The sequence below is a fragment of the Castanea sativa genome, chromosome 10 (assembly GCF_040712315.1).
Source record: "Castanea sativa cultivar Marrone di Chiusa Pesio chromosome 10, ASM4071231v1".
Lineage (NCBI taxonomy): Eukaryota > Viridiplantae > Streptophyta > Magnoliopsida > Fagales > Fagaceae > Castanea > Castanea sativa.
Genome location: NC_134022.1, coordinates 23,260,749 through 23,273,683, shown reverse-complemented (window position 1 = coordinate 23,273,683; position 12,935 = coordinate 23,260,749). Strand labels below are relative to the sequence as shown.

At 33.2% G+C, this 12,935-nt stretch overlaps 2 protein-coding genes and 1 pseudogene across 2 annotated transcripts; 2 read left to right on the top strand and 1 right to left on the bottom strand.

Moving 5' to 3' along the window:
- The first annotated feature begins 6,338 nt into the window (after positions 1 to 6,338).
- On the top strand, positions 6,339 to 7,344 carry LOC142612254 (uncharacterized). Its single transcript, XM_075784370.1, has 2 exons — positions 6,339 to 6,684; positions 6,794 to 7,344. The coding sequence occupies exons 1-2, from the start codon at positions 6,339 to 6,341 to the stop codon at positions 7,342 to 7,344; spliced, it is 897 nt and encodes a 298-aa protein (XP_075640485.1).
- A 16-nt stretch (positions 7,345 to 7,360) lies between these two features.
- LOC142612252 (uncharacterized) lies at positions 7,361 to 8,132 on the top strand. Its single transcript, XM_075784369.1, has 2 exons — positions 7,361 to 7,761; positions 7,886 to 8,132. Exons 1-2 carry the CDS (start codon positions 7,361 to 7,363, stop codon positions 8,130 to 8,132), a joined length of 648 nt encoding a protein of 215 aa, XP_075640484.1.
- Positions 8,133 to 9,990: 1,858 nt separating this feature from the next.
- Positions 9,991 to 11,969, bottom strand: LOC142612251 (protein FAR1-RELATED SEQUENCE 5-like; annotated as a pseudogene).
- Positions 11,970 to 12,935: the final 966 nt, after the last annotated feature.

Genomic DNA, 12,935 nt, shown 5'->3' with positions numbered 1-12,935 from the left:
TTTTCCCCACTTTCATTATTACTTCCTCCATCTCCAATTGTTGGTTTTGAAAACCTAACTTTTTAAGGAAATATCATTTATTTTCTTGTCTCTTAATTAAAAATATAAAAATTTTCGAAATTACCCTTAAACAAAGTTCTCAAAAAAAACTTATTGTTTAAAAAACGCTTGTGTTTGGTATGAACATAATAGGAAACTTAGTAAATTAATGGTTTTTAATTTGAAAAAAAAAATGACAAAATTTAGGATATCCTAAAATAGGATATGACCAACAATTTGAGACGAGAAAGTACAATTTTACAGGTACCAGCTAAACATGCAATAAATAAGGAGAGGAAAAATGCTATTAATTAGGTAAATTAGGTGGAAATTAATTGAGTATTTAATGATATCTTTTAAGCATTAAATATTTTGGAAATATATTTTTTGATGGATTTTGAATTGTGTCAATACACCTCAAAACGAATCGATGAAGAGAAAGACACATGCAAATTTTTATGGCATTTGACATTGTGACACGTAGGCTTATTTTTAGAGCGGTTGTAGGAAGTCAAATTGTGTGCTCCCCTCCCCCCTCACAATGACGCTCCTCCAACTCAAACCCTTGACCATGTCTATGATACTATTGTTCAAGATAATTGTTCTTAAAAAGCCTAAATTATCTAAAAAAGAGATTAAAAAAATCATGGATGGAGGATGAAAACACGCTAGATACAAGGATTGGTCAAAAAACCCTAGAAAGAGAGTCCAAATGGCACCTGAACATGGAAGTATGTTTGGCATCCAAGAGCCAATTCAGCACTTTGAAAGTGCTGAATTGCACCTGGTTGGGCTTTGGCCCAACAGCCTTCAAGTGACGATAATGCACACCCTTTTTGACAGTTTCGCAAAAGGATGAGTCCGGATTCACATCCTAATCATCCGTGCCTATTTTTTAGAGATTTTTGGCTTCTATAAATAGAGTCTGGTCTAAAAATTTAGGACTTTTTTTTACACTCTAAAAGGCGTAGGTTTTATGACTTACAAATTGCTGATATTCTTTGATCCTCTATGAGATTTTCTACAAGAATTAGGGTTTTTAGGTTTCAAAGAGAACTGAATAAGTTTCTTTGAACCCTAAAACATCATCTCAAGCAAAAAGGGTGCTTATGCAAGAGGTTGCTTTCTAACCCTTTTTGTTTTTATGTTTCTCTAATCATGATGGTACATGCTTTCTTATTTTGAATACTCATATTCTGATTTGTTAATTTAGATTATCAAAATATACTCTTGATTCTTTTATTGTCACTATAATCTGTTTCTTAGTTTTAGAGATCTGCATGCACTAAATTAATTTTTCTACAAAATAAATGGATCTACATCTTTCTTAGATGTAGATCTGAATTTTTCTTCAAAATAAAACGGATCTACATCTTCCTTAGATGTAGATCTAAATTTTTCTTAAGACAAAATAAATTTTGTATCTTTTTAGATATAGATCTGATTTTTTTTAATGCATGCAGATTTTTAAAGTAAGGAAAGAGATCATGAATTATTGTTTTGTTGTTTGTTTTGTTTAAATCATATAGCATGAAATTATTTGATGAATGAGATCCTCTACATAAAAAAAATATATATCTTTTTCAAATATAAAAAATAGATTTGATTTTTTTTGTTATATAAAAAAAAAACATTTTTTATCATCACAAAAACAAATCTGATCTTTTACAATACTCAAAACCATTTTTTTTTATCTATTAAAAAACAGATATGAATTTTTTAACAAACCAAAAAATGAAAAAAAATTTATTAAATAGAAACAAATATGAATTTTTTCTTTAAAAATCATTCTTTTTACACATACAAAAATAGATCTTATTTTTCAAAATCAATTTTTTTCTAATCATTAAAATAGATTTGATTTTTTTAAACAAAAAAGGATACATTCATAAATGGTTTTGTGTTGTTTAGTTTATTTCACATTTTCAACATATCATTCATGACATGCATAAAATGGTACATGAGTCACAAGAGTCTAGAAGACCAAACTCTGTCTAGGCAGAATGGGTGCCTAACACCTTCTCATTCCGTAACCTAGCCTCCGGATTTAGATTTTTTTGGTTAAGTAGATCTAATTTTATCTTTGTTTTTATTTTGGGTAGATTGTAATTAGGACAAAAGCCATCTATATTTGGTAGATTGTAACTAGGACCCAAAGTCATGTAAAGTTCAAATTTTCAAATTTATATTTTTTATTCAATAATTCAGTCATGTATTTTTATTTAGTTTTTCTTATTTTTTGTACGTAAAAAATAATGGCTACTCCATACCACTTACCCAAAAAGAGAGGTGCCCTTAAAAGAACACCACAAAAATCTGTCTCTTTTTTTTTTAGAGGCACTTTCGAGGTCTCTCATGGTGGCGACTCCACTAGGGATGTCAAGGGCTAAGCATCGTATTAGACTTAAGTGACCAAATATGTACCATTATTTTGCATGGTCTTGCATGATATAGTTATTTTTTTATGTTTGATGGGATGTTGTAATATATTTTGTTGTATGATATTGTGTTGTATGTATTATTTGTTAAAATCTTTCCCTAACTTTAATTATGTGTGTCATCCAAACAATATGTATGCACCCCTTTTCAACAATTTTGTGGTGGTAGTAACCAAGGATCACCGGTCTTCATTAGATTTGGGTACCCAGTGGTGAACTCACCAACTCATAGCCCAAAGTCACTGGACCAACGTAATGTTCATTACATTACAAGTTGGGAGGTGTAACATCCTAGCTATGGGAAACAATGAAAAAACAAACCAACCCTACAGCGTAATGACTTAGAACCTATCCTAAGGTTGGCCCCGTTAAACTTGCGTTGCATGCTGTGTGTATTTGTTTTGGTTGATTGATGGATGTGGATGAGGTCTTAGCTTTGATTAACTCGACCAAGCCTATCATTAGGGGAGAATTTGGTCAAGATTTGAAGGAAGGCTACAAAGAGAACCTAAGTCTGACACTCAAGCCAGCAGCTCCAGTTCCAAACCCGTCACTCCCATCACCATATTGAAGTTGTCAAGCATAGAAGAAACTCCACTGCTGCAGCATCACAACCCCATCTTCGACCTCCAAGGTAGTTCAAGCCACTAGAAGTTTGAAGCTTCCCACACTATGGCAGAGGAAGGAAAACAACCAAACCCAGAGGAACCCATGAACACCTAAGAGTTACTCAACAATATGGTAGCTAGTCAGATTCAGCTGAAGGAAGACGTGAATCGTATGATGCAACAGTTCTAGAATTTGAAGAGCAATCAAGAGGAGGACAAGACTGATCATGATCCACCAGCCGTAGAGAATGAGAAGAAGATCAACGAGAGGATGAATAAAATGGAGGAGATGATTAAAAGAGCCCGTAAAATGGAGGACCTTATGGACTACAATTCTCTCTCATTGTTCCTTAATGCAAGATTGCCACCCAAGTTTAAGATGCCAACCCTTGACAAGTTTAATGGGACCAATTGCCCAAAGTCTCATCTGAAGATGTACATGAGGGCTATGCAGCCCTTAGGCATGACCGAGGAAGTACTTACTTAAATGTTCCAAAGCACACTGAGTGGAGCCGCTCTTAGGTGGTTCCTCAACCTAGATGATGCAAGAGCAAGAAGTTGGGAGGACATCTGCCAAAAGTTTCACAAGCAATACAGTATAATACAAAATTTGACATCACAAGAAGAGACCTTGAGACTACCAAGCAAGAGCCAAAGGAGTCCTTCTCCACTTTCATCACCAAGTGGAGAGCTAAGACCGCACAGATGATGAATAGGCCGAGTGAGGAAGAACAATTAGCCATGGTTGTAAAGAATTTGTTACATGTGTATCATAAATATTTGTTTGCACAATTCTTTCCTAATTTTAAAGCTCTAATTGCTGCAAGAACCCAAATTGAGGATACTATAAACAATGGAACCATAAAGACTGATGACACACCAAGGTTTAAAAAGAATGTAGGATCTAAGTCTGCAGACATTTCCAACGTCCATAAAAACAATCCTTACCAATTGATTGCACCCATTGCACTTGAGTAGGTACACAAGGGCCTAGACCTAGGAGAGAATTTCATGAGTTGTATATGCCCATAAGTTAAGTGTATGACAAGCTGAAAGCCAAAAGGTTACTGAAATTGTTAGACCCAAGACCAATTCTAAATCCCTTACCTTCTCAGTTTGATGTTAATAAAAGATGTGTTTACCACCAGGACCCTGGTCATGATACCGACCATTGTTTTGCCCTTCATTATGCAATTCAAGATCTAATAGACAAAAAAGTGATTGCGTCGCCTACAAGGCCTAGCATCACTAATAATCCTTTGCCCAATCACAATTTCAGGAAAGGACCAAGGATTAATTGCTTGTAAAATATGTCCTTAACAATCTCCCCCTTTGGCAATCCATAACAAAACCACAACAAACAAATGAACATATGAGAGAAGTCATAAATCACTCAACTCATACTCACTTGTTGAATACAATAAATTCTACCCAAACACAAACTCTTGAAAAACTTTGCAAGAAGAGAGTTCATGGCATGGAAGACTTTGACAACTTGTATTTCTGAAACACTTAAAATAAAACTCATCAAGGCATCTTAGTGTGAGACAGAAATAATAGATTGCATACGAATTAAAGAAACATGTGTATAAAGATAGAAAAGAAACAACATATGTAGAGATAGGTGAAAAAAACATACATCATCACATATATATCAAAGATAAGTACAATGTATGTAAACATGGTCACAAGACCTAAGGTATAAGAACAAGAAGCTAAAAGCAGCTCCTACAACAACAAGGAGGTAAATACTCCCCCTAACAATATGAAACACAACTCCCCCTTAAAAAGGAATGTATTTCTCCCCCTAACTTGTAAAATCTTAAAGAAAGAAACCACAAATTCTCCAATTTCTCCCCATTTTTGTCACAATTGACAATGGGTACAAGAAGCTAGAAAGCTTCACTCGAGAAACATAAAGATGATCAAAAATGATCAAGGGGGTACAAAGAATCCATATAAATGCATGAATGTAATGAAACAAGATACTATGGATGACAAGATAAGAGAAACATGCAAAACATGTGGCAAAATGCATGCAGAGGATCTCGATCGATCGAGAGGTATCGAGGAGCTATCAAGTAGACCTCAATGGATCGAACAGCTATCGAGAAGCTATCGAGGGGACAGAAACTTTCTCAATTGATCCACCTAGCTATTGAGAGGTGTCGAGATTGCAATAAGATGCAACAAAAGAACTCAACAGATAAGCCAAGTATCGAGATGGCTTAAAAACAGTTTTTCAAGAAGAGAAAAACATAGATATGAATGCAATCAAACATGCAACTCAGCCAAAGATCCAACCAACATTTTAACCTCTCAAAACATCTCTCAAACAACAAAGAGTTAAGCATTTGAGATCCCAAAAACACACACACGCACACTAAACAAGTCTAACCAATTTTTTATTTCAAAAACAAGTTAAGACAGTTTAGTGAGCATACATCAACACATGTAAACCTTGTGATGGCTAAATCACATTGTACCTGCATATGTATCAAAGTAGCAAAGAATATTGCATGTTATGTGTGGAAACATCGCAAGATTGCATAAGTGTCTCTATGCTATGACGATTTGAGATATGAGAAAATCACTTTAACTCACACACAATCATAACTGTTTGATGGGGACTATCACATTTGAGGTACATCCTATAACTCCCACGTCTCCTAGAAAACACGCTTGCAATCATATTTTAAAGCATTTTTTATCTTTTTGCTTTTTATTTTCTTTGGATATTTTTTTTTATTTAAGCAAATCATGCATGGGTATATGAAAAAGAGAAAAGAAATACCCAATTATGTTAAGTTTTTGACATTGCACTTTTGCTATGCCGAAGCATACAGATGTCATATCATGATTGGCGAGTTACAGTGGTGAGATGGTTATTTATGCCTTTCTCATAGGATTTTCTAGTGCTACCCGTCAAAAAGAGTGATACGAGTGTTAAGTTCAAGAGATCACTTAACCTTACTCATCACAAACAAAGAGTCACAAAGCTCACTTGCTTAGTTGTGCATAAGAATGCTCATCTAAGCTACAAGCAATACAAAGTTTAGAAAACTCTGTTTCAAATGCCATCTTAAGGTTCATAAGAACCAATGTACACAAACACACATTGCTTTTGTATTTTTCTGATTTTTTCCATTTTTTTTATTTTGAAAACAAAACAAAATAAAAACTAAGCAACCAAACAAAAACACACAAACAACATGAGAGCATGAAAGAAAGATGCATATGCATGAAAGCAAGAATGAAAAGATGCCGATGCACTGAGTCAGTTGCTCCTCTATGGAAATATGTTACTAAGTTAAAAAAAGCAGCTGTTGGTGGTGGGAATGTTACTTTTAGATGTAACTATTGTGAAAAAACTTTTAAGGGGTCTTATTCAAGGGTGAAGGCACACTTGTTAAAACTGTCTAATTATGGAATACAACCATGTGGTAAGGTTGGAGATGAGTATCTAAATGAAATGCAAAAATTAGAAGATGCGTATGAGGAATCTTCGCGTAGATTGAAGAAGCCTAAGCTAGGGTCTTTACCATCTGATTCTCCTAGTAGTCCTCATTTGGGTCCTACTCTCAGTAGTACAGCTACAAGTCATCCATTTTTTCAGAAAAAAAAAAAAAAAAAAAAAAAAAAAAAAAAAAAGGGTTGGGAATTCTACTTTGGAGATGTGTTTTAACAATTAATGTCGAGAGCAATTAGATTCTCTTATTGCTAGGATATTTTATTATGCTGGTTTACCCTTTCATTTTGCTAAGAACCCGTATTGGATTGAGATGATCAAATTTGCAAGTAATAATAATTTAGCGGGCTATATACCTCCGGGTTACAATAAATTAAGAACAACTTTGTTGCATAAAGAGAAGGTACATATTGAGAAGTTGTTGAAGTCAATTAAAGACACTTGGAAAGAAAGGTATTTAAGCATAGTAAGTGATGGGTGGACAGATCCACAAAAAAGGCCACTTATCAATTTTATGGCTACATCAAAGAAAGGGCCACTTTTTATCAAATCCATTAATGGTACCAAAGAGTACAAAGACAAGCACTTCATTTCTGATTTGTTTCTAAAGGTCATTGGTGAGGTTGGGCATACTCATGTTGTCCAAGTTATTACTGATAATGCATCTGTTATGAAAGCTACAAGATCTATTGTTGAAGCTGAATATCCTCATATATTTTGGTCACCTTGTGTTGTGCATACCCTCAATTTGGCCTTGAAGAATATATGTGCACCTAAGAATTCTTTGTAGAATAAGGTTGCATATAATGAATGTAACTGGATTGCACGTTGTTGCTGAAACACGATTTGCTTCAATAATCATCATGCTTAAAAGATTGTTTCAAGTAAAACGGCATCTTCGAAATATGGTCATTAGTGAGGAATGGATGTCATATAGAGAAGATGATGTAGGAAAAGCTCAAACTGTGAGGGATTATGTTTTGAATGATTTGTGGTGGGACAAGGTTGCATATATTCTGAGATTCATAGGACCTATTTATGAGATGCTTCGAGTGGCTAACACGGATGCACCCATTCTCCATAAGGTGTATGAAATGTGGGATTCCATGATAGAAAATGTGAAGAAAGAAATATACCAGCAGGAAGGCAAGGAAGAATATAAGGAGTCTCCATTCTATGATGTGGTACATGCTATACTTATTGAACGGTGGACTAAAAATTGCACACCACTTCATTGCCTAGCCCACTCCTTGAACCCGAAGTAATTTTTCTATCTCTTTAATCTTTTTTTTTTTATATTCTTTAGGAATTTCTAATTTGCTTTTAACTAGGTATTATACTAATCAATGGATTGAGGAAGTCAAAGGTCATGTTACGCCACACAAGGATGCTGAACTTTCTACAGAGAGAAACAAGTGCCTCAAAAGATTCTTTCCTGATATTGATGATAGGAAGAATGTTACTATGGAGTTTGGTTTGTTTTCAGGAATTAGGGCTTATGATGATGATAACATGGATGATAGGTGGATCTTGGATCCAATGCTTTGGTGGTCAAATTATGGGTTCAACACAATATAACTAGTTTCTCTAACTCTATGATTATATAGCAACACAACAATAGTTCAATTATAAATATAAGGACCACAATTAACCAAAGAAAAAGTGAATGTAATGGATAATGAATCAGATGCATATCTACAAAGTGTCACATTGATTTATAACGAGCAAAAAATTCAGAATCTAATCTACAATAAACATAACAGTTTGACTCCAAGAATGTATCATTCCCCCAAGAACAATTCCAGTTAAAACAGTGGTCTCAAGTAAAAGCATGTAAAAGAAATCGGTTATCCTTCCCCTAAACGAGTTCTCTTCAAGGATCTTCTAGAATCAAGCACGTATATGTGATGAAGCATATAAAAAATTTTAACTTGCATTAAAAAATGAAGAAGTTTTCTGTACATGACATTGCATTTAAAAATATTAATCAAATGCATATATAATTAATGTTTAACTAGAAGTTACTCCAACATGCACTTGTACAATCTAACATGTTTAACATGTTTGAGTAGCTCCTTTAGTTACAAAAAATTATCCAAAAAATTTGCTACATGTGCAATCAGTTATCTAAATAGTCAGATATGCTGCCCAAGAAATTGTCCAATGCAAAGTTGTCCAAAAATACTCTCCACTATGTAATATGCTACCATGTCCATTGTGCAATTTACTATCAAACAAACTGTCCAAAATCAATATTAGCTTGAAAATATGTCAAAAAAATCAAGTTACATTTTAAAATTAAACAAACATGAGAAAATTCCACTATAATTTAACTTACCATTTATTAGTTTTTTACATACCAAAAAAGTGTTGTGTTTGCAATCAAGCATTTGTATTTTCAACACATGTAGTTAATGCATAATTGAACCTAACTTCATTTTCCAGTGTATATATATGAACAAATAAGTTTATTCCATAAACATGTATGAAAACATTTATTTTTACTTGACCAATATTCACATGATTTGATACTTAAGATGATGGAGTCAAGGTGGTACTAACGAATGTTGCCTATGTAATCAGAATGATTATAATAGTAAAAGTGTAAGAAATAATCTAGCTACTTATGACTACAAAACATAAAACATATAAACAGGTAAGTTTATTCAAAATTTCATGTATGGAAACGTTTACATTTTACCTGACAAACATCTGCACTATTTGATACTTGAAACAATGATGGAGTTAATGGTGCCTATATAATCACAATGATTAAAAGAGAAACAACTTACGAAATCATCTAATTACTTATAATTGCAAAAAAAGTAGACAGGTAAGTTTATTCAAAATTTCGTGTATGAAAACATTTATATTTTACTTGACCAAAATCTGCATGATTTGATACTTGAGACAATAATGGAGCTAGTGGTGCCTATGTAATTACAATTATATGAGAGGTAGTTTAAGAAATCATCTAATTACTTATAAGTGCAAAACTTATAAACAAGTAAGTTTACCCTTAAGAATGATGTGAAACTAGTTTGGTAACTATGGATTGGTCCCAATTCAGAAGTCATCATTCCTGCGGAAAGAGTGACAGGATATTTTGCTATATCACAAAAAAATAAAATCTTATTAATAAATTCACAAATGAAAAGGCAAATGTAGTACAATCTCCAACTTCACAAATTATCTATAAGTTATTCCACTACGAATAAAAAAAACTCTTACCGAATGCGAATAATGTTCTCCTTGTGAGCCATAATTATTATATTGTATGTGAGGAGAAAAACTAAGTTCCTATATGAAAAAAAAAATGTTATTAGCCATTACTATATAAAAGTTTACAAACAATGGAAACTTAGTAGGGGATAAAAATAAATAAATAAAATTTACTTTGAAAAACTATTAACTAACCTCATCATTTAATTCAACTCTACTCTTTTTTTTTTTTTTGCTTCTCAACCCAACTTTTCTTTCATTTTTCACCCTTGCGACATTCTTTTTTCTTAAGACCTTTAGCTCTTTCAACCAAATTTTCCAAATGTTGTATAGGATCAAGATTTTCGTTACCATTGAACAATGGCATTTGATGGGGCAATTGATGACCAACCATATTTTTTGTTGCTTCTTCAAATTCTTTTTCTTCATATTCCTCTATCATCTTCTCTATTAAAGCAAATGCCTCTTTATTGTCCCCTACTTGAGAAGCTAATCGTATCAACTTGATACATAATCTTCTATATCGCTATGTAACAGTCAAGTTGACATCTTTTTCCACATTTATTCTCCTATTGTCCAAGATAAATCCACTTTTTGCCTCTCTTGTCCATCTTTTCATAATGTACATATCATGAATTGTCTTTATATTAAGGGAGTCAAAGACTTTCAGAACATGACAACATAAAATCCCAACTATTTCAAACTTTTTATAACTACATGCAAATGTCTTATATCCAGTGTCATAAGAGACTATGTACTCACCAAGCTTATGCAAAAACTCAACAGTGTATGTATGCACTACTAAGTCCTCTTGGTTTTTTTGTTTTTTTATTTTTATTTTTATTCTTGTTGTTGATGTAAGGTCATATTGATCATGAAGCATTTGAAATATTATAGGTGTGTACACTTGTATTGCTTGCTTCAACGAGGGAGAATTTTTCAAGCCCAACTGGGAAAATTTTTTCCTAGCATTAAATTCAGCTTGTAACTCTCTTTCTCGTTTTTGCTCAATTAGCCGATCAAAATGTTCAAAAAATTCTGCTACATCCAAATAAGATTTCAAGTAATCCTTCAAATCTCCATTCAAACTTTCACTGAGTTGGGTACTTCGCACTCCCAATATAAATTCATTCTTCATGTAACACGTTGCCCATTTTCTTTTCAATTTGTAGATACTATCCAACCAACTACGATTATGTATAGCATATGTGTCAATCATTTCCTCCCCTGTTTTTTCAAATTCAATATCATCATTAAAATCAAACATACAAGTTTTAAAAACTTGAAGAAATGAAGATCCATCTTTCATCAAATTCCCCAAATGTTTTATCCCATTTTGCATTATGTGCCAAGTACATAATCCATGGTAAGTGTTAGGCATTACCTCATTCAATGCCTTTGTCATTGCAGGATCTTGATCTGTAAAAATTGTTTTAGGTCTTTTACCTGCATATGCAACTAGAAAGCTTTCAAAAAGCCACTTAAATGATTCCGCTATTTCATCATATAAAAGAACAACCCCAAAAACTATTAACCCTTTATGGTGATTGAAACCGGTAAACACCCCTAATGGTCTTAGCTCTTTATTAGTATCATATGTAGTGTCAAATGTTACCACATCACCAAAATTAGCATAATTAATAACCATTCTAGAATCAGCCAAAAAAATGTTAGTTATCTGCTCAATGTTATCTAACTGTACTCCATATTGAAGGGATGAATTTTTAGTCAATTGTTCCTGAATGTACCCTAATAAACATGCAGCTTAACCATATATCAAGTTTTTTTTGCCGTTTTGTTCTAAGTTAATTTTTCTGATCAAGCTTAATAAATCCAAGATTAGCTCTCCTACCAGCCACTCTACTCATTAACTCAATCAATCCTACATGAACTTCTGAAATTTTTTGTTGAGATCTCACACTAATGAAACGTATAATTTTATAGGACAATTAGTCCTTGTATCATCTAGGTTACGAGTGCGAATGGTATCTTCTTTTTCTGTACCTTGAATGCCCTGCTTTGCACATACAAATCCCCTTGATGTTACCTTTCCATCTTCTTACTTTTATTTATATAATGTTTTCTAGCATCAAAGCCCATTTTCCTTCCATATTTTACCCAAAAGTCTCATGCATCTTCTGATGTATCAAATTCTATGCCAACTCTAGGATTCAAATCTGCATTGGCATCCATGTTTTGAGAGAATTTTCTCACCACACTATGTAATGAATCAAAGAATACTCCTGTAATTAACAAATGTACAAAATATCTAATATTATAATTATAAAAGAATGAATGTTTCTCATTGAAAAAAAAAAGCTGAAAATTTTTGTACCAACATTGTACTTATCATATATAAGAATTATAACAATCCAATATATGATCATGACAGATGATGACCCAATTGATAAAGGATAGTTTCAAGCTAAAATTTCTTAAGAAACCGCTTAAGTGTATCATACCTATACAAGGACAAACATTCAATTATCAAAATTTTCTATCCCTATGACAGTAAATTTTTATCACTAAATTCTGATTGCAAACTTGAAATGCAAAGACTAAAACGCTACAGTTCAAACACATCCAGGACCTAAAAGTATAGAATTCAACAAATGTAACATCTAAGTAAAACAGGGATTTAGTTATATCTCCGGTATCACTGACCATCCATTTCTTTATTTTTGCTAGACCATATTTCCCATTTCCATTTGAAAATGTGCAATATTCAAGTTGCAGCAAAAAAACTACCCAAAAATATTCCTCAAAACAAAAACTAAAATCAAACCCCAACTATCCTGACCCCTAACCCAACTTTCCCTTTACCCAAAAAATAATTTTTCTTTTGATTCAATGTATACAAAAAAGATAACTCACCTCCTTGAATCAAAGATGGACCCGCGGTGACTATGCCAAATTAGATTTTGGGGATTTTCCATGGATACAATGCCAAGCACCGTTGGAACCACCGATATGGCCATTGGCTGTGTTGCTTCAGAGAAAGCTTCACTCCTTGAGAGTTGAGACAGCTTCACACTTGGAGACAGAGAAAGAAGGAGAGTGTGAGTGTGAGTGATTGGGAGTTAACAAATTTTAGATGGTAAGATGCAATTTTTTCTTTGTTTTGGCTGATGGGTCTAAGTTGGGTATGTTGGCAGCGGT

Bases quoted from the DNA above. Each gene is read 5' to 3' on its own strand.
- LOC142612252 (XM_075784369.1), top strand. From the start codon at position 7,361: ATGAATGTAACTGGATTGCACGTTGTTGCTGAAACACGATTTGCTTCA. The intron at 7,762-7,885 runs GTGGACTAAAAA...GCTTTTAACTAG, and splicing joins CATGCTATACTTATTGAACG to GTATTATACTAATCAATGGA.
- LOC142612254 (XM_075784370.1), top strand. From the start codon at position 6,339: ATGAAAAGATGCCGATGCACTGAGTCAGTTGCTCCTCTATGGAAATAT. The intron at 6,685-6,793 runs GTCATCCATTTT...GAGAGCAATTAG, and splicing joins TCTCAGTAGTACAGCTACAA to ATTCTCTTATTGCTAGGATA.